Raw genomic sequence first — 21,892 nt, forward strand, 5'->3', positions numbered from 1 at the left:
GCTGCTGAGCTGGCACAGCCTGGGCACATCTGACTGACAGGGCAGCACTTCAGACTGGAAAAGCCCCATCCCAAATTTTAGTGGCAGCATCTCCTGACATTTCCCTTCTTGGGTGGGTGCGGAGATTCCTCCCTGCAGTGGAGACACCCCTCAGGGTCACTGCTTGAGGCTGAGCTAAAGGACCCTGAGCCCAGGGTCGTTGGTCTGGGGGAGTGACACCCATCTCTGCTTAGTTCTGCTTTGATACAATTGCTACAAGTGCTGCAATTCCTAGAGCACTACATTAAAATAGATGTTACAGCTCCTGTACTGTGGAGTAAATAATTCTGATTAAGACCTTTTTGTCAAATCATGATCATAATCAGTCATATCTCTCTATATATAAATACTTCTGGTTTGCCATCCTTAATGTTGAGGGACAAAGTTGTACAAAGATTCAATTCCATCTGTTTAATCCTTTACACATAAATCCTTGACGAAGTCTGGGGCTGGATTGCATCCAGGCACTCCCAGGCTCCTCTCACAGAAGGAGTTTAGAAAGCCTGGGGGTCCTGGTTTGGGGGAGGTTGGGAGTGTAATTGGGGTTTTGGGGGTCCTTTCTGCACCCAACAGGAGCTTCTCTAATGAACTTTGTGTGAAGCTCCCACTGTGCCCATGACAGGAGCCCCTGTGAGTGTCTGCGACATCCCGGCTCTTTGGCAGCCTGGGCACTCCTGGGGTGTCACCCTGGAACCCCTGTGAGTGTCTGTGACATCCCGGCTCTTTGGCAGCCTGGGCACTCCTGGGGTGTCACCCTGGAACCCCTGTGAGTGTCTGTGCCCTCACTGTTCTTTAGGAGCACAGGGATGTCCCCACTGCACTCCTGCCACTGCCTGTGACAAATTGGCTCCTTGGCAGGGCAGAGACACCTCTGTTGTCACTGTGGAGCCCTGTGACTGTCACCTCATGAGCCTTAGGAAGATTAAGGAGCGCTGGGATGTCACCATGGAGCCCCTGTGACTGAGTGTGACCAAACAGATCTTCAGGAGCCCCGAGACCCCTCAGATGTCCCCATGGAGCCCCTGTGCCTGCACGTGAGCTCACAGCTCTTGAGCAGCCTGGAAACCCCTGGAATCTGTTCATTCCTGCTCTGCTGAGGATGGATCCTCAGCAACTTGGAGGCTCCATGATGGATTTTAGTTCTCCAGAGACTTGTTCAGTCTTCAGCTCTTCAGTTCAGGAATTCAGTGACAAAGACCTATTAATATTTCAAAACACCCTAACAACTCAAGGCTCTGGGAATATTTTCAATTTAATGAATTAAATTCTTCTGTGGTTAACTATACAGATTTCAGAAGTCTATTCAAAGAGAATGTACTTTTGGGTTTTTTTTTAATGCAGGGTTTGGGTTTTTTTTCTGTTTTTATTTTGTTTTTATTTTTACATTTATAGATTGATATCAGCAATCTCCAGTTGATATTGATCCTGAGCACCTCCTAATGCAGTCTGAATAGATATGAAAATCAAGATCTGTGACAACAGTGGGAGTTTTGCACCACTTAATTAATGGTTTGTCTCAGTCTCTTCTGCCTTCACTTAGAGCCAGGATTAAAAAATACACGAAGGAAACGGATTTTTTCGTGTTTGGGCTTGGTTGTTTATTAAATCTTGTCAAAAAGTACAGAGTGTTCAGCAACACTTCTGGCCACCTGCTAGAAGCGAGCAAAATGGAGCCAGATCCAGCTGCTACAAGGTCTCTTCAAGCTGAACAGTCCAATGTAGAATTAACACCTCTATTATTTATCCTTTTAACCCATTAACTAACTTCCCTTGACTCTCAGTGTGACACTGACTGTCCAACCAGAAACTCCTACCTGAAACCATGAAGAAGAAGGAAGATGAACAGCGAAAGAGACACCATCCAAACCCCTCCATCTTGTCCCATGCCTATTACTGTATTATAAAAACCTCAAATTTAAAACCCATCACCGTGTGAAAGCACACACTTCTGTTTAAATACACACCTGTGATTTTAACTTCATCACTCAAAGTTAGAACCCTTCTCCAAGGCCTCAGGTCAAAGCAGTGTTCTCCAGGGGGTCAGTGCCAGAAAGCACAGAAATCTCAAAACCCAGGTCACTGGGATCCAACAATTTTCCACACACAAACTTTAGAATCTTAGGTTCAAAATCAACTTGGTCAGGATGCCTCGATTTACACTGAGGGCAGAGCCCTTGCCTTCTCTCAGAGGAACAATACCAATGTTTTTCACAGATCCTACACTGTTACAGTAACCACTCAGAGTGCCAACCTCTAGAAGCCCCAAAACCTCGTAACACCCACAAAAGCAAGCTATTCCTCTTCTCCTCTTGAATGACCAGACTCTCTTGTGCAGGCTGTTCCCAGTCCAAAGCTACCAATCTCCTTGCTGAAATTCTCTATATTCCTTCCAGATGAATCTGATCTTTTCCTTTTCCTATCCAATAGTTCGCTGGATTCACAAATTCCCAAGGATCCAGTCCAAACCAGTGAGAGAGGGAGACACCTTCTATTATTCTAGCCATGATTTAAAATATGCTCAAACCACCACACTATAACCCTGACAGTCCAAAAATACGACCCCCCTTAAATTTTCAAGGGTTAAGGACACACAGCTGCAGGAGGGAAATTCTTTTAATTTGTCATGCCAGGTTTACACGTCCTTTCACCCTTTGTAAAACTCTCCTGGCTTAAGCTAAAACCATCTCGAAAGAGCCCGCCTAAACTGCCGAGCTCTGTCAGCTTGGCCTCGAGCTTCAACAGCCACTTCCATCAGCAAACTACAACAGAGCAGCCAACAACACAGCCCGAGTAACAACACAGCAAACACAGGGCAGAATTACCGGTTTGTTGCAATTATAACTTTTGTCACAAGATGACAGTCTTAAAATACACAATTTCAAATCTAAAAATACACAATGACAGCGGTGGCAGGGACCGGTTAAACCCGAACACCGAGTGTTAGAGGGAATACCGCCCCCAAAACCAGGAATCCCCACACAACCCGATTCCCAAAGTCAAAATCGCTGCGGGGAAGGGTATCTCTTTATCAAGGGACAAAGTACTCACCTCTTTTCAACACAGCACACAGCATGCGGCAATTTTAAATGTTCACCCCAATCGCTTCACCATTCTCTGACAAAAACACTGATCTGAGCTCTGCTTTCGTGTCGTGCCAAAGGTTCATCTCACCAGTCACACACAAAGCCTTTGGCTGGCCACTGCACCCTCCTGAAGCTTGCAAGCAAAACTGCACAGCTTGAACTGAGCACAGAAGGTCTTCTGTGACTTATCAAGTGTCTTTTAGCCCTGTGTACACCTTACAGGCTACCCCACATAATTTTAAACACACTGTTTTGTCTGCAGTCCAGCAACAGGTCTTGTCTGTCCCTGTGATGAGCAGCTGGGGAGCAGAGATCCCTCCAGGAAGGTCCTGGCAGCACCAGAGACATCCACAGCCCGGGCTGTTCTCACACACAAACAGAGGAGTCCTGCCATGGTCAACAAACTGATGCAGAAACAAAAACTTTCTAACCCGTTAAAGAGTGATATGGTTATTACAACACTGGGCACAGCTGGGAGAAATCTCCCACAGATGTGGGGAATGCACAGGGCTCTTGCCTCTTTTATCAACAAAAGTCTGTCATATTCATATAATTACCCAACATGCCTATATATATGCATTACCTAGCCTAGCCCCATTTTGTATTAAAATGAGCTCAAAGTCCTTTTCTGCTTGTGCAGTTCTTTCCTTCAAATGGGTCTGTGGGTGTTTGAATTGGGTCAGTGGTCTCCTAATGATGAAGTCAGGGAGTCTTCCTTGCTTTCAACTTTTCACCTTTCTCTTGTTGGCAGGCTCTCTGGCCCCTTGGCCATAATTCAAGCTCCCAGCATGGCTCTGGCTGGTTTTGGGGGCCAGATGCAGTTATGGTTCCTTCACTTTAACAATATCCCAATTGCATGTCTTGACACAACAAAGCCAAGTAAGTGATTTATTGTCTTAGCTGTACTGACTCAGCAACTTTCTACATTGTTTCTATTCTAATCATTTTTCGTATATCTTCTATCCCTCAGCTAAGCTCTTAAACCTTTGATTTTTGTTTCACCTTCACCCACCAAATGATTTGTAAAGACATGAGCACACATCTTTCCTCTCACATTGATGGTTCCTGTGCTGGTGACTGTCTGTTAAACCCAGCCTTCAGCCTGAGCTCTCTGCTGTTGCAGTTCCATGCACAGAGGTTGTTGTCTCTCAGCCCTTCCATGGGCAGGCCGGTGTTCAGCCATCTCCAGGACAGCAGGGCCCCAGCCCACGTCACTGTGCCCTGGGAAGGCAAAAACCATCACTCCAAATGTCCCCTCCTCCTTCTTCCCAGGCATTTGGCCCTGCCAGTGGGGTTTGCTGCTGGGTGCCACAGGAAAAAGGAGACCCCTGTGACACTGTGTGCACATGGAACCAAACATCCATTGTGACACCACAGAACCTCACAGAACCAAGAGTCCATGGTGACACAACAAGGCCTCGTAGAACCAAAGAGTCCAAAGGTCTAAAACAGTTCTTGCATGGTTCTGCCTTGGGGAAGGGGAACTTCAATGGCAGCAGCTTGGGCTGGCACACACTAATAGAAGGTGTCTGTTTTCAGTGAGGAAATTCAGGAGCTTTAGACTGAAAAAAATAAAAAAGGAAAACCATCTCTTTTCCTGAGTGTAGCCAGTTCTCCAAGCAAAGCAGGTCCCAGGTGAATGAGGACAGACAGGATGGGGTTGGGGAATGTGGAGCAAGATTGTGCACACTGGCTCAGACCTCATGGCACAGATTGTCTGAGCAGGCCAGACCTCCTGAGGAGAGACCCTGGATCAATATCAATCACAGAATGCTGCAGTCAGCTGTGCTCTAAAGAGAATAGCAATGAAATACATGCTTCAAAATAGGAATGTGTATTTCATAGAATCTATTGGAAATATTTTTCCATAACTGGATTTGAAAATCTTCCAAATGAATGGCACCAGACCAGAGGGAAATCAAGGCAGAGCCATGGTTTGTCAGGACGAGCTTGATCCCAGTGAGCCCCATGGTGCATTTGGTGCTGAGCCCTTGAACCTGGGGCCTGAGAGGAGATTGCACAAACCTTTCCAGGAGTCCAAGTCAGAAGAAAAACCCAAAGTGTCTCAAAGCATTAATGGGTCCCGCTGAGGTCCATCCCCAACACAGGCTCCTCATGGAATCTTTGGAGGAGAGAATAGGAGGCCAAGACTGCCCAAAAACCACTGAGAGACTCAGAGAACAAAGGAAAAAGGAAAGTACGTTAAAAAACTGAAGTACCTTGAAGAATTAATGAGCCCCACTGAGTGTTGTTACTGACAAAGGCTCTCAAGAGACTAATTAAAGCAGATAATTGGAGGCCATGATTGCAGAAGTCTCTCAGAGAACTCCAAGGAAAAAGCAAAACCCAAAGTCCTCTGAAAAACCTGCACTCCCTGGGAGCATGAAGGTGCCCCCCAGGGCCATTCCTGACCAAGGCTCCCCAGGGACTCGTCCCAGCACATCCCTGAGGCCACTGGGATGTGGGGGGATGCTGAGGGCAGGACAAGGGGTGACAGTGGCCAGCCTTGCTGGGGCTGTGCCAGGAGGCCCCAGTGGCTCAGGACAAGGTGTCTCCTCACAGCTCTTGGTAGCACAGACCCTGCTGTGCCCCAGGGCACCAAGACTTGGCTTCTGTTTGTCCCCACCTGTCATCACTGCCTCCAATTTCCTCTCACTGGAACCTGAGGACACTTTCTCAGTCATTTCCCTCAGAGGGACCCATTAAAACTTTAGGAAACTGGATTTTAATTCTGACTTGGAGTTCTTGAGAGGTTTCTTCAGCTCTCTCTCAGGAACAGCAGTTCAGGGCCTCAGCACAAACCCCAAGAGGGTCATTAAAGTCCTTGTGCTGTGTCTGTGCTGATGAGCTGGGCTGGGCTCCTGGCACAGAAGACGATCCTTGCAACCAAAAAGAGCTTCAAAACCACATTTCTCTTGATGAGCAGCTCTTCTCCCAGCCCAGCAGGCTGGGGCACTGCGTGCAGCCACCCCAGGCACAGCACAGAGGCACAGAGAGCTTCAATCAGTCAGGGCTGGGAAGATGCTCAGAAGTGCCTGGGGCAGAATCACTCCCAGCCCTTGACACAGGAAGCCTCTGGCTGCAGGACAATGCAGCTGCAGCTCCTGCAGTGATCTCCTAAAGCTGGAACATCCCAATGCCTGCAGACTGTGTGAGTACATTCTCTGATGATCTCTTGTGTAGAGCAGCCAGGGGTGCCCAGGGCTGTGGTGCAGAGCAGGGTCCTGCAGCCCAGGGCGCTGTGCTGGGGCAGGGACTCTGCTGCCTGCCAGGGACAGCTCTCAGCCAGCCCTGGGAGCTGCTCCCAGCACTGGGGGACAAGGTCTGGGTGGAAGGAGAAAGCTGGTGAGGCTTGGAAGGGTTGTCCTTGTGTGGTGAGGGTGCTGCATTGTTCAGGGCAGCTCCCAACACAATATTTAATAGCAGAACATTTCCAAGTAGATTATAGAGGGAGTACAGCTAGTCAGGGGCTGCATAAAATTGAGAATCCTGCTTTTTTAATCTACTGGACTGGATTGCCAGAATGAGAAAGTACACATTGATATTCGTCTCTCAGTTCAGATCGAGAAAAATAAAAAAAAATTCTCTCCAATCTTAATACAGCAGGCAGTGACAGAAATCAATACAGGGTCCCTTGCAGGCAGCATCAGTGTTACTTTTCCAGCTTCTTCAGTGTTGCTGTGGCATTGCCATCAGAGCCTGCAGAGGCAGAGCTGGCCCTGGGCAGTGCCCTGTGCTGGGAGGGGTGTGCAGGGCAGAGCTGAGCCCCCAGGGCTGGGCTGGGCTCTGGCAGCACTGGCAGGGCCCAGCCCTGGGCACAGGGAAGCAGCTGCTGGCAGGGACAACTCCAGGCAGCAGAGCCCTGGGCAGGCAGTGGGGGGAAAGTGCCACCAAGCTGGGCTGGGATATTTCAAGTGCTCTCCAAAATGAACTATTCCATGATTACTTTTCTTACAGATCCCCATGCCAAGACACAGCAAATGTCCAACAGCAGCTCCATCAGCCACTTCCTCCTGCTGCCATTGGCAGACACGCGGCAGCTGCAGCTCCTGCACTTCTGCCTCTTCCTGGCCATCTCCCTGGCTGCCCTCCTGGCCAACGGCCTCATCATCAGCGCCGTAGCCTGCGGCCACCACCTGCACAGCCCCATGTTCTTCTTCCTGCTCAACCTGGCCCTCACTGACCTGGGCTGCATCTGCACCACTGTCCCCAAAGCCATGCACAATTCCCTCTGGAACACCACGACCATCTCCTATGAAGGATGTGCTGCTCAGCTCTTTTTCTTTGTGTTCTTCATGTCAGCAGAGTTTTCCCTCCTGACCATCATGTGCTACGACCGCTACGTGTCCATCTGCAAACCCCTGCACTATGGGACCCTCCTGGGCAGCAGAGCTTGTGCCCACATGGCAGCAGCTGCCTGGGCCAGTGCCTTTCTCTATTCACTGCTGCACACGGCCAGTACATTTTCCCTGCCCCTGTGCCATGGCAATGCCCTGGGCCAGTTCTTCTGTGAAATTCCCCAGATCCTCAGGCTCTCCTGCTCCAAATCCTACCTCAGGGAACTTGGGCTTCTTGCAGTAAGTGGCTGTATAATACTCGGGTGTTTTGTGTTCATTGTTTTCTCTTATGTGCAGATCTTCAGGGCTGTGCTGAGGATCCCCTCTGAGCAGGGACGTCACAAAGCCTTTTCCACCTGCCTCCCTCACCTGGCTGTGGTCTCTCTCTTTGTCAGCACTGCAGTGTCTGTCTACTTGAAGCCTCCCTTCCTTTCCTCCCCAGGCCCGGATCTGGCACTGTCAGTTCTGTACTCGGTGGTGCCTCCATCCCTGAACCCTCTCTTCTACAGCCTGAGGAACCAGGACCTCAAGGCTGCAGTGTGGAGACTGATGACTGGATGCATTCAGAAGCATTAAACTGCTTGCCAAATTCTGCAAATCACTTGTAATAAAACTGGTCTTTGATACTTCTTGTTTTGGTTGTGGGCTTTTTTTCCCTTTGTTTTAGGTTTGTTTGGATCATATTGTCCGCAAAGTAAAGCCATTCTCCGTACCATATTTCATTTTTATTTTCTACACATTTTCTGTGATCCAAAGAGTGTGTCAATGAGGAGCTGTGCCCTTTGTGGCTTTACACAAATTAAAGGATTACCCAGCAAATTTTTCTCCAGAGATGTCCCATTTGTTCCCTTCTCTGGAGCTGCAGCAGCAATGTCTGTGTGCAGAGCTGGGGCAGATCAGTGTTGGCACAGCAGCTGTGCCCAGCAGCAGCAGCACTTGGTGTTGCCAGTGCTGCTCCCGTGCCACTGCCCCGCTGCCCTCCTGGCCCTCGTGTTGCTGCAGGGCCTGAGTGCTCTCAGGGCCGGGCACAGCCCTGGGGGTGGCAGTGCCAGGGCTGCAGCAGGGACAGGCCATGGGCACTGCTGGGGCAGCACTGATGCCTCAGGCCAGGGCCTGGGGGCTCCAGGCTCCTTGGCCAGTCTCTCCACAACGCTTGTCCAGCCCAATGCTGAGCACAGAAAAGCCCCGAGAGCAGCCCCAGGCTGGCCGTGGGCAGGCTGGGGGCAAACAGCATGGCTGGTGCTCTGCAAGGTCCCTGCAGGAGGGACACCCTGGCAAGGAGCAGCAGAGCAGGGGCTGATCCATCCCCACTGTGCTGGACACCCCAGGGCAGCGTCCCAGAGTGTCCTCAGGCACCTGCCAACAACATCCCCCCTCTGCAGCCCTGGCCTCTCCCCCAGCTCACACAGGAGCCGCATCCTTGCAGGCACACACACGGCAGCACTGGCTCAGGAGCCCCTGTTTGCATTGCACACAGCAATGTCAGCACAACCATGGTGCTGCTGTGGGGACATGGAGCTGAGTGAGCACAAATGCCATCAGCCCCTGGGGCCAGCAAGGGCTGGGGGACAGCAGGGAAACCACTCAGCTTTGTCATGGCCTCTGAATTCAGCCAGAAAGTTTGTACCCATGAGCTGTGAGTTTCCTGTCCCACTGCAGATGTTGCTCAGAGCCAGGGCTGCCTGGCAGCCATCCCCAAACTGCCCTGATCATTTCCTTGGCTTCACCTTTGCTTTCTTTACTCTTTCCTCATCTAGGTTTCTTCCTCTTGTCCATCCCCATCCCCTCCCCTACAAACAGCCCATCCCTGTTTGTCCTTTCCTCTCTGGCCCCACTCCCTATTTCTGTTCCCAAATTGCTACCATGGGAACATTGCTTGGGGAGCAGGATCATCCTCCAAGTGCTTCAGGAATTGTCTGCAGTGTCCTGCAGTGCCTCGTGCTGCTCCCTTGCCAGAGGCACCACAGGCCAGGGGGGCACATCTGGGCTGCTGTGTCTGGGTGTGGGGCTCCCTGTTGTGGGCAATGAGGAGGGGCTGGAGAGGCTCTGCAGGTCTGACAGGATGGGCTTTGGGGCTGTGTGGAGAAGCTGAGGGACCTGGGCTGATGGACCTTGTGAAGAGGAGGCCCAGGACTCATCCTGGAACAGCTGCAGGGGTGGTTTCAGAGAATCATGGAATCAGAAAAGCTGGAAAAGTCTTTGGAGATCATCATGTCTCACCTGTGCCCTGACACTACCATGACTCCCTGAGCCTCCTCTTTTCCAGGATAAACAACCCCTGGTCCCTCAGCCACTCCTCACAGAACTTGTGTTCCACACCCCTCACCAGCCTTGTTGCCCTTCTCTGGACACGCTCCAGCCCCTCCATGTCCATCCTAAAGTGGGGGGCCCAGAACTGGACACAGCACTCGAGGTGCTGCCCAACCAGTGCTGAGCACAGGGGAATAATCACTGCCCTGCTCCTGCTGGCCACACCATTCCTGACCCAGGCCAGGGGCCATTGGCCTTCTTGGCCACCTGGGCACACTGCTGGCTCATGTCCAGCCTGCTGTCCATCAGTGCCCCCAGGTCCCTTTCTGCCTGGCTGCTGTCCAGCCACTCTTTCCCCAGCCTGTAGCACTGCAGGGGTTGTTGTGGTCAAAGCGCCGAACCCGTCACTTGGACTGCTTAAACTCAACCTAATTGAATTTAGGCCATGAATCCAGCCTGTCTAAGTCTGTGTACAGAGCCCTCCTCCCTTCCAGCAGATCCACACTCACACCCACCTTAATGTCAACACGGTTCCATATGGTCCTAGGATGTCACAGTTTCATGAGGCCTCCCAGTGTCACAATTTTCTTTTGGCTCCATTGGGTCCCTGGGTGTCACAAAGGCTCTTAGACCCTTGTGCCCCACAGTGTCACAATGGCACCTTGGTCACCCCAAGGCCCTGCAGTGTCACAATGCCCTCTTGGTCCCATGCAGCACCATGGTGGAAAAATTGTTTCCTTCAGTCCATGAGTCCCTCTAGTGTCACAATGGCCTCTTGGTTATACGAGATCCAGCAGTGTCACAGTGGTCTCCCTGTTTCCAAAATGACAAAAAGTGTCACAACTGTCTTCTTGATTTTATGAGGCCCCATGGAGTCACAGGGACCCCCGAATTCCATAAGGCTCCACAGTGCCACAATGGACTCCATGTTTACACAGTGTCACAATGGACCCCTGGTGACACAAGAACGTGCAGTGTCACAATGGATTCTTGGTGCCATGACACCCTGCAGTGTCAGTGTCACAGTGGTGTCTGAGTCCCTCTGCAGAGCCCTCCTACCCTCCAACACATCCACACTCACACCCAGCTTGCTGCCATCTGCACATTTTCTGATGCTGCACTCAATGCCCTCATCCAGATCATCAGTGCAGATATTGAAATCCACGCTGGCTGGCTCTGATCCCTCAGCCATCCTGTAGGTGCCCTGTGATGGCACTCAAGGTGATCTGTTCCATCACCTCACCAGGCACCCAGGTCAGGCTGACAGGCCTGCAGTTCCCCACATCCTCCTTCCAGCCCTTCTTGGGCATGGGCTCACATTGGCACCTCCAGTCCTCTGGCACCTCCCTGCTGAGCCAGCACTGATGAGAAATGATGGAGAGCAGCTTGGGGAGCTCATCCAGCAGCTCCCTCATCCCCCTAGGATGGACCTGTGAGCATCTGAGTGTCTCAGCAGGTCCCCAGCTGCTTCCTCCTGGAATAGAGGGGTCTGTTCTGCTCCCTGTCCACATCTACCAGCTCAGGAGAACACTTGTCTTAAGGACATCCTGTCTTATTGTTGAAAACTGAGGCAAAAAGGTTGAATACTTCAGCCTTTTTTTCATCTTTGGTAGCCATAACTCCCCCATAAGGAATGGAGATTTTCCTTGTCCCTCCTTTTGCCATTAATGAGTTTATAAAATCATTTTTGTTATCCTTCACAGAAGCACCCAAGTTAACTCCTGATTTCAGCTTTCACATCTGATTTTCTTTCTGCATGACCTAATAACTTCTTTAAATATTTCCTGAGTTGCCTGCCCCTCTGTCCAAAGGTAATGCACCTTATTTTCTCCCTGAGTTCCTGGTAAAAGCTCCCTGCCTAGCCAGGCCAGTTATTTTCCTCGCTAGCTCACTTTCCTCTGTGAGTAAAGTGAAAGACAGGCTGCCTCTGCTCCTTTAAGATTCTTTTCTAGAATTGCCTCCATTCTTCCTGGAATCCTTTAAGAGCTATTTCCTCTAAAAAAATCAGCTCAATTAAACCCAAATCTTCATTCTGAATAGGCCAAAGTCTGCTCTCTGTAGGTCCAGTGTAGAAGTTTTGTTGATTCTCCACCTTCTTTCACAGAATATTAAAAAACTGCATTATTTCATGGTCACTCTACCCCAAACAGCCTCTGAGTATCACATCTCCCACCAGCCCTTCTCTGTTTGTGAACAGCAGGACACAGAGCTTTCCTTGCAATTAAGAAGAGAAGGAATTTTGGATTCAATAAAGGGCATATTATTTTTATTTTTCAGTTGAGAGAAGGGCCGACTGAAGCATTCCTTAAGTGATCTGGATACTGAATGTCTCCTTAGGAGGTCTGGGCTTGCAGAACAATGAGCCCCTTGCAGGCCAGTGCTATTTGGACAACCTGCTCCTCACCCCCAACCTCACCATATGTCACATTGCCTATGTGGGACTGACATCCTAAAACATAAAAACCCCCTATAAATTTATTATTAATATTGTAATTTAATTAAATAATAAAAATATAATGATGCTTTTATTTTTATAATGCTATTATTCTTTTTTATACCTGATTTTTATATTTATATGAAAAAATCGATACAATTTTAGCAACCAGAAAAATTAATGGTCATTGGTTCTAAGTAACACAATTCCCTTCATGAATTAATTGACCACAATCGGCCATTGATTTCTCCCTGTTAATGATAATTACTCCTATTTTAATCCCTTTCTCATCTTTTTAATAATTTTCACAGACAGGATAAAGCAGGGCCTCTTTGGGATCCATGAAGACATTTCTGGGGTACATATCAGGAAGTTTTGGGTCTGGGGAGGGAATTTAGAGAGAACTTGAGGGTCTGGTGGACACTTCAGGGAGCCGGGTGGTCACTTAAGGATTCTGAGAGAAACTTCAGAGTCCGGGGGAGCTCTTGGGGGTCCAGGGGGGCACTTGAGGGTCAAGGAGGAGAATCTGGGGCCATTCGGGTCCGGGCGGGCACTTGGGGTGCTCTAACGGGGCTCTCCAGGGCGCAGGGGGTGATGGGAGTTGTAGGCACAGGTATAATGTGGTTCAATGGGGCCGCAGAGCATCATGGGAATTGTAGGTGCAGCTACAATGTCTCTCTGTTGTGCGCGGTGCATGATGGGAGGTGAAGTCATGGCTGCAATAGCACTCTATGGGAACCACGGAGCATGATGGGAGCTGTAGTCCCGGAAGTGGCTCAGCTGAGGCGTTTGGGGGTCCGGGAGGGCACCTGGGGGACACTTTTGCGTCCGAGCCGTGACTTGAGGTGCTCAGGAGGGAATGTGAACAGTTCAGGAGCACTTGGGGGGAGCTTGGGGAGCTCTAACCGGGCTCTTTAGGGCTCAGGGCACAGCAGGATTTTTAGGTATGGAACTCTGTTATGAGGGACTCTGAGGCCATGGGGGATGACAGGAGATGAATTCCCAGAAGTGACTGTAACGGGTGTCTGTGGGATTGGGAGCATTCAGGGGATCTGGGGACACTTTTGGGGGGTCCCAAATGGGTGCTGAGGAGGCACCTCGGAATCCTGGAGGGTGTGGGGGACACTTAAGGGACATGTGGGTATGGATACTGGGGTTCTGTGGGACATTGGTCATGAGAGGCGTTGTAGTCCCGGCTCCAATTGGGCTCTGTCAATCCCAGGATGTCCCAGGATGTCCCTGTATTTTTAAGTGCAGCCCACAGTCCATCCCAGTCCATCCAGATTCCCCCTCAGCACTTCCCATCTTCCCCGTATGTCCTAGTCCTCCCCAGTGTTTGCAAGGAAACTAGAGCTTCTCCCGGTTTTCGTGGCCCCCAAACCCAGCAGTGGGGTCAGTGCAGTGTCCATGGCCACAGCCCCTGGCAGTGGCCCAGGGCAGGTTGGGATGATGATCCACACTCACAGCTGGCCCAGGGCAGCTCTGCAGTGGTTTTGGTGTTACCTTGGGCTGGCACACACCTGAGGAGTGTGTCTGTTTGCAGTGGGGAAAATTAAGTGTTTTAGATTGCTTCAAAAATTAAGAAAAAAATAGAAAACTCCTCTTTGCCAGACCTCCTAAGGAGAGACCCTGGATCAATATCAATCACAGAATGCTGCAATCACCTCTGCTATAAAGAGAACAGTAATGAAGTACACCCTTGAAAATAGGAATGGATATTTCTAAGAAGCTCTTTGAAATATTTCTCCACATCTGGAGTTGAAAACCTTCCTAATGAACTGCCCCAGACCAGAGGGAAATCAAGGCAGAGCCATGGTTTGTCAGGACTTGCTTGATCCCAATGAGCCCCGTGGTGCATTTGGTGCTTCCAAGGAGCTCCAAATAATATTTTGGAAATATTGGCTCTCTCTCTGCAGTGCTGCCTTTGCCAGGAGCCCGGCCCAGCTCAGCAGCACAGACACAGCACAAGAACTTTAATGACCCTCTCGGGGTTGGGGCTGAGTCCCTGAACATCAGTCCCTGAGAGGGAGTTGACAAAACCTCTCAAGAATTCAAAGTCAGATGCAAAGTCCAATGTTTCTGCCACTTTTAGTGAGTCCCACTGATAAACATGAAGGAGAATGTTTCCCAAGGGTTGAATTAGAGCAGAAAATTGATGACAATGATGTCAGGTAGGCAAAAATAGGGTAAAGGAGGAAAAGAAACCTCTGAAGAATTCCAAGTCAGATTTGAAGTCCAAAGTTACTTGAAGTTCTAATGGGTCTCACTGAAGGACATGCCTGAGCAAGTGTCTCCAGGTGAATTGATCCCCAGGTTTATTGTTTTTACATTATATTTTTAAAGTGTGGTTTAACTGTTTTTATGATATATTTTTAAAGTGAGGGCTTATCATTTTTATGTTACTTTTTTGTGGGGATTTTTTCTTTTTCTGAATGAAGCAGAGAGACAGGACTTCTGAGTTGCTTCTGAGAGGAATGTTGAATTTGTCTTTACAAATGAGCTGTGGATCAGCCTATAGATAAGGCTAGCACTGAGAGATAAAAGAAACAATGGGATGGATTCCTCTGATTGATGAATGAAAAAATATATTTGCCTTTACAAACAAACTGTAGGGCTGCTGATAAATGAAATTGTATATCGAAAGATGAAAGAAGCAACGGAGGGGGAAAACTATGAATTCTATAAGAATTAAAAATTAAAAGGGAGGGTTATACATTAGAGGGGAATTTCAGGTATCAGGCGTTCTGGGAAGTCTGTGCCTTTCAAGTACCTCAGCCAATGGGGAAAGAGAGAGGGAAATGCGGCCGGGAAAATAGGATAAAAAGGAGGCTGCGTCCTCCAAAAATGTGAGAGATCCCAGGGGAATGTCCCATGGCCTCTCCCTTTATTCTAATAAAGCAAAAAGGACTCCTCTGTCTCCTTTTTGGACATAAACCTCTGGTGTTTGTGGATTACTTTTTCTGACACTTTCGAAAGTGCAGTTTATTTGTTTTTATTTTCTATCCTAAATTAATAATAACTACCGGATCTTCAAAGCATGACTTAGAAGTCAAAAGATTAATGGTTGCAAGGATTAATGGTTGTAAAGGATTTATTAACCAATAAAAACTGTCAACAGAGATATTTGCATTTCAAATTCAATACTAAGTTAGTCTTACTGACTCATATTACAGTGTTAATTTTCTTAGCCAATTATATCAAAACACACAAACTTTCATTGCTGCACTCTAAAACTTCTTGTTACGTTTGTAACTACCTTTATTTTTTCTATATTTTAAATTCTAAAATGAAAATTATCTCTACTTAAGTGTGTATAATTGTAAGCTTTGGCTTACAGGTCCAAGGTTCTGAGAATTCCTTGCATTTTGAATTCCAGCACCAGGTTCCATTTAGAGCAGAACACTGGAGGCACTGATGACAGGGGGGACAAACAAGGGAAAGGTGTCTCTGATGCTGAGCACACCTGGATGTGTTTCAGGAATGCCAAGGGCCAAGGGCTGAGTCCCAGCCCCTGGCAAGGCAGATCCTGTCCCTTCCCTCATTGCTCAGGGCTCTTCCCGGGCCACTGGGCTCTGGCCATGTGCAATGCCAAGGGCAGCACCATGGGGCGGCCCCTGCCAGGCTGCTGAGCAGGGACAAGGAGGCAATGAGGCCCCAGCACAGCAAGGCTCACTTGTCCCCTGCTGGCCTCAGGCCCAGGGCCAGCCTGCATGGCCCAAGTGCTGCAGGAGTTGGCTGTGTCAGGGCCTTTCAGCTGCTGCCCATCCCTGTGGCCTCTGCAGCCCAGGCTGTCCTACGGTGTCCATGCCCTGCGCCTCTGTCCCTGCAGGCTGTCGTCATCCCCCGGCTGCCCCACCTCGCTGGCCCCTTCCTTTGCTGACAGCTCTGCCTCCTGCCTGCCTCTGCCTGCACACACAGAGCCTTGGGCTTGACACCAAAAGGGTTCATTCAATTTTTACTGTGCCTGTGAACTTTCAGCTGAGAAACATGGCATGCAGGAGCTGCTTTCCCAGCAGAGACTGTCAGAAGAGAAGAGAAACACATCTGGCTCAAGGGTGCAGTGATAGAAAAAACAAAGAATTATTCGGGAACTTGGGGTGGGTTTTATAGAAATGGTAAATTAGAATATGCATGTAATGACTAAATATAAGCAACAGATTTGTAGAATCAGGTGTCCATATAAGTTTAGGAGTTATCCCACATTGGACCTGAAGCCTGAAATAAAGGATGTCTTCTTTAACACAAAATCAGTGATAAGGAGTCTTATTCTGATATTTTGGAGATTTGGTGACAGTGGGTCCTCACAGAACCAAGGAGTCAGCTGTGACACTGTGGAACCTGAAGGTGCACTGTGGAACCTCCTGCAACCATGGGTGCATTGTGACACTGCAGGGCCTCACAGAACCAAGGTGACCATGTTATAGCACAGAACCTCGTGGAACAGAGGGTCCATGGTGACACTGCAGAACTGTTGCTGGGAGTATGAAAGCTCATGGAACCAGAAGTTCATTGTGACCAAGGGGGCATTGGGACACTGCAGATCCAAGGAGACCATTGTGACACTGAGGAACCTCATGGAACCAAGGGTCCATTGTTACACTGTGGGGACTCATGGAACAATGGAGACTATTATGAAACAGAATCACAGAGGTTGGAAAAGACCTTTGAGATCATGAAGTCCAACCTATCACCTAACATCACCTCATCAACTAAACCATGGCTCTGAGTGCCACGTCCAGTCTTTTTTTAAATGCCTCCAGGGGTGGTGACTCCACCACCTCCCTGGGCGGAAGAATCCAGTGCCCAATCACTCTTTCAGTGAAGAATTTTTGTCCTGATGTCAAACCTATACTACCCCTGGCTCATCTTCAGACTGTGTCCTCTCATTGTGGCAGGTGTTGCTTGGGAGAAGAGACCGACCCCCACCTGACTACAGCCTCTGTTCAGGTGGTTGTAGAGAGTCTCCCTGGAGACCATTGTAGCCTTTGGGGCCATTGTAGCACGGCAGGGCCTCATGGAATCAAGGGGACCACAGTGACAGCATGGGGCTCCATGGGACAAAGGGGCCATTCTGACACTGTGGAATCAAGGAGAACTTTGGTACAGTACCAGGCATCATGGAACAAAGGAGGCCGTTGTGACACAGCAGGGCTTCATGGACCCATGGAGACCATGATGACACTTTGAGGCATCGTGGAACCAAAGGACCATTGTGGCACTGCAGGGAATCATGGAATCATGGAGACTGTTGTGACACTTTGTGGCCCCATGGAACCAAGGACACTATGGGGTCCCATGGAACTAAGGATTCATGGAATAATGCAGCATCCCATAGAAACAAAGGTTAAATGTGACATTGCAGGGCCTCATGGAATCCTTGACACTTTGAGGCCTCGTTGAATCAAGGGGCTCTGCAGTACCTTGTGGAACCAAGGAGACCCTTCTGCCATTGTGAGTCTCCATGGAACCAAGGGACCTTTGGAATACTGCAGCACCAAGGAGATCCCTGTGACATTGCAAGGCCTCATGGAAACAAGAGACCATTGTGACACTGTGGAACCCCTTGGAAACAAGAGGACAGTGTGACACATCTGGGCCTCATGGCACCAAGGATCCAATATGACACAACCACTGTGACACTGCGGGGCCCCATCGATCCAAGGGAACAGGTAACAGGTCTGGTTGGCTTGGCCTGACTGGTCCAACTGCCTTTGGCCTTTCAAGAGTCTCTTCTAGTGTGTCCCTGAAACACTGAGGCTCTGGGCTTTCCTTTCAATGGAAAAGAACCGTCCTTCTCATTCAAGCATCCATGGCCAAAATGGGATTCCTCCTCCAAAATTTCCATTATCCAGGGACTGCTACTGGAAAAAAGCTGCCATTTCCAACAAGTTTTGCTGCACCTGTATTCCTGAGAGCTGGCTATCATCTGCCTTCAAACCTTGGGTCTCAGTGCATTCCTTCATATGGAACAGAATCATCCCTCCTCCAGAGGCACCCATGGCCAAAAAATTGGTAATTTTCCTCCAAAATTCCTATCTGTAAGGTTTTCTCCCCGACAAAAGCTGTCAGGACAGACAGCTCTGGCTGGCCTTGGCCTCTGCTGGTCACCTCTATTCTGCCCTGAAACACTGGGGCTCCGTGTCTTCCTTTGTATGAAAAAGAACCATCTTTCGTCCCAGGTGCCCATGGCCGAAATTGGGATTCCACCTCCAAAAGTCCTAGATCCAAGGATTACTCCTACACAAAAGCTGCCATTACAGACAGGTCTGGCTGGCCTTGGCCTTTTGAGGGCCGGCTCTCACCTGCCTTCCAAACACTGGGGCTGTGTGCTTTCCTAACTATGGAAAAGAACTTGCCTTCTCTTCCAGGGAAAAATGGCGGAAATTGGGATTCAACATTCAAAATTTCGACTATCCAAGAGTTGCTCCCAGATAAACCTTCCAGGACAGAGATGTTTGTCTGACCTTGGCCTCTGGTGGCTGCAGTCCATCAGCCCCTGAAACACTGGGCTCTGTGATTTCCTTCCTGTGGAGACCATGGTGAGACTGTGGGGCCTTCTGAACTTAAGGGGCCATTGTGAAATTGTGTGGACCCTGTGGAACCAAGGACACCATTGTGGCACTGCTGGGCTGCAGGGTGCCAAGGGGCCGGTGTGAAGCAGCAGGGCTTTGTGGAACCAAGAGGCCATTGTTGCATTACAGGGCCTGGTGCAGCCCAAGGGCCATTGTGATCCTGCAGGGCACCGTGGATCCATGGAGATCATTGTGGCATTGCAAGGCCCCATGGAATCATGGAGACCATTGTGACACTGTGGGGAACCAAAGGGCAATTGTGACCCTGCAGGGCCTCATGGCAGCAAGGGGCCATTGTGACACTGCAGAAGCAAGGAGAACATTGTGAAACTCTGGGGCCTTGTGGAATCAAGGGGAGATGGAACAGGTCTGGCTGGCTTCACTTCCTGGGGGCAACCTCACCTGTCTGGCTAATCTTGGAATGTCATAGGGCTGCCTCTCATCATCCCCTGGAGCACTGGGGCCCTGTGCTTTCCCTCCTACGGGAAAAGAACTGTCTGTCTTTCCAGGTACCCACAGTCAGAATTCATACTCCCCCTGAAAAATTCCCTATATGCAACGGTTTTCCCAGACTAAGGCTGCCAGGACAGGACAGAGAGCTCTGGAAGGGTTTGGCTCCTGGTGGTCACCTCTCATCACAAAAAGCCCTGAGGAAAGTATTTGAACAGCTTTGACTACTGGAACTCAATGAGTCTCTCATCCTCTGAAAAACTCAGATGCTCTTCTGATCATATGTCTTTTACTTCTCATTATGTATTATGAATTAAATATTATTTTCAGCTAAAAATTATTATTCTTATCACTCTAGCTGTGTTATCTGACACAGAACACCTCCCTCCTGTACTTATGGATCCAGGTCACCTGTAGAAGCAAACACACTAAAGAATCCATCAGGAATCATTTATCTCTGCTCCCATCTGTCACATCTCCTCTGGAGCTGCAGATGCAGCCCCAGCTCTTGGGAGGGCTCAAGGGGTCACAGGCTCAGCTCCCACACAGAGACCTTGCAGACCCTGGGGTGCCCCTTTCAGCCTCCTTGCCCAGAGCCTTTCTGCAACCTTCCCCCTGGAGCTGCTGCTTCCCTGCAGCCCCGGCCATGGACAGCAGCAGAACCTGGTGTGTCCCGAGCAGCAGGGCCAGCTCAGGGCCCTGTGGGGAGCAGGGGCTGGGCCAGCAGGACAAGCCAGCCCGGCCAGGCAGGACACGCTCAGCTGGGGAAAGGGATGTGCAGGGAGAGGAGCAAGGGAGCGTTTCTGTGCCTGCAGGGAGGAATGCAGAGGAAGCTGCTGCTGCAGGCACCAGCTCTGGCCAGGCCCCTCTGTCCCCTGCCCAGGGCTGCTGTGCTGGCCTGGGGAGAGACAGGGGCTGGCACTGAGCAGGCAGAGGCAGCCTGTGCTGGGCATCTCCTGGAGCCAGGACCAGCAGTTCTGCACTGTCCCTGAGCTCCATTTCCCCTGCCATGGGGAGCTCCAGCCCTGGGGCTGCTGTGGAGGCTGAGCTCCCTCTCTGCCCCTCAGCAGCTGCCGAGCCCTTCAAGGGGGCCAGGGCTGTGGGGTGAGTGCCCCCAGTGCTGGAGCACCCCAGAGCGGGCACTGCCATGGGGCTCACCCAGAATGGGCTGGGCTGGGCTGGGGTGAGGGCAGGGGAGGTGGGCAGAGCTGGGCAGAAGCTGGGCTAGTCTGGGAAGTGCCCAGGAGATAAAACCCACTTGTGTCAGCTGAGCTGTGTGACTCTGCAGGGCCAGGACACGTTCCAGCAGGTGTGTGCTGCTGTGCCAGTCCCCTGGCAGGGATCTCAGACAGGCAGGTGCAGCACTGAGGAGCTTGGTCTGTGGCCTTGGTGGCATGGCCAGTGTGAGAAGGTGCCCCAGGGCTTTGAGCATCCCTCCAGCCTCTTCCAGACCTGGGCACTCACCCCAGTTTCTTGGTCTATTTGTTCTGTGCTTATCTCCTTCCTCCTGCCGATTTCAGCACTGCTCTAGGGGCAGCATCAGCCCTGCCCGGGCTCCCTCCTCACCCAGCCCTTGGCAGAGCCCAGAGCAGGGCTCTCTGTGATCCCTGGCACGGGATGTGGGTGCTGGGACTGCACACTGAGGTGTGGAGTGGACACTCTGATGGGGAACATTTGCCCACCCAAAACACTCCCTGTGCTGTGTCGTGTCTGATGAGGGGATGTGGGGCCTGTGCTGGCCAGGGGGCCTGTGCTGCCCCAGGGCAAATGACAGGCATGAGCCACAACACAACGACCAGGAGGTGGAAGTGAGGACAAGTTACAGAGGTGGAAATCTGCCCTGAGCATGGAAGGGGAATTTTAAAGCTGCAGAGCCAAGCAGACCTTTGGGACACTGTGGGGCCAGATGAGAATATGGTGACACAGTGAGAATTTATGGAAACAAAGATCCATTGTGACACTTTGGAGTCTCATGTGACCAGGAGTCCAACCGTGACCCTGCATAGCCAAGGAGATCGTTATGACACTACAGGGTCTGATGGAACCAGGGGGTCATTGTGACACTGCAAGTGCCTATGGAGCCAAGGCGACCATTGTGACACAATGAAGCCCAAAGTTCCAAGGAAATTTGTGACACCAAGGGCTCCCATGGAACAAAAAGGACATTGTGACACTGGGAGGCCTCAAGTAATCATGGAGATAATGACGACATTCTAGGGCCTAATGGGACTGTGGTGACACCAAGTTGGTTTGGTATCACAAGTGTCAATGTCCTTCCTAAACTGGGAGCCCAGAACTGGACACATCACTTGAGGAGCAGCCTTAACAGTGCCAAGCACAGGGGAAGAATCACTGCCTGGGTTCTGCTGGCCACACCATTCCTGATCCAGGCCAGGTCCCTCTGCAGAGCCCTCCTACCCTCCAGCACATCCACACTCACACCCAGCTTGGTGCCATCTGCACATTTGCTGATGCTGCACTCAATGCCCTCATCCAGATCATCAGTGCAGATATTGAAATCCACGCTGGCTGGCTCTGATCCCTCAGCCATCCTGTAGGTGCCCTGTGATGGCACTCAAGGTGATCTGTTCCATCACCTCACCAGGCACCCAGGTCAGGCTGACAGGCCTGCAGTTCCCCACATCCTCCTTCCAGCCCTTCTTGGGGATGGGCTCACATTGGCACCTCCAGTCCTCTGGCACCTCTCTGCTGAGCCAGCACTGATGA

General features: G+C 50.4%; 1 protein-coding gene across 1 annotated transcript; it reads left to right on the top strand.

Annotated features, from left to right (window-relative positions):
- The first annotated feature begins 7,102 nt into the window (after window positions 1–7,102).
- Window positions 7,103–8,181, top strand: LOC148218851 (olfactory receptor 14C36-like). The gene has a single exon (XM_088157794.1). It carries the CDS (start codon window positions 7,103–7,105, stop codon window positions 8,033–8,035), a length of 933 nt encoding a protein of 310 aa, XP_088013920.1. The 3' UTR covers window positions 8,036–8,181.
- The last annotated feature ends 13,711 nt before the right edge of the window (window positions 8,182–21,892 follow it).

The sequence above is a fragment of the Sturnus vulgaris genome, unplaced genomic scaffold, assembly GCF_052056855.1.
Source record: "Sturnus vulgaris isolate bStuVul1 unplaced genomic scaffold, bStuVul1.hap1 Scaffold_157, whole genome shotgun sequence".
Taxonomy (NCBI): Eukaryota; Metazoa; Chordata; class Aves; order Passeriformes; family Sturnidae; genus Sturnus; species Sturnus vulgaris.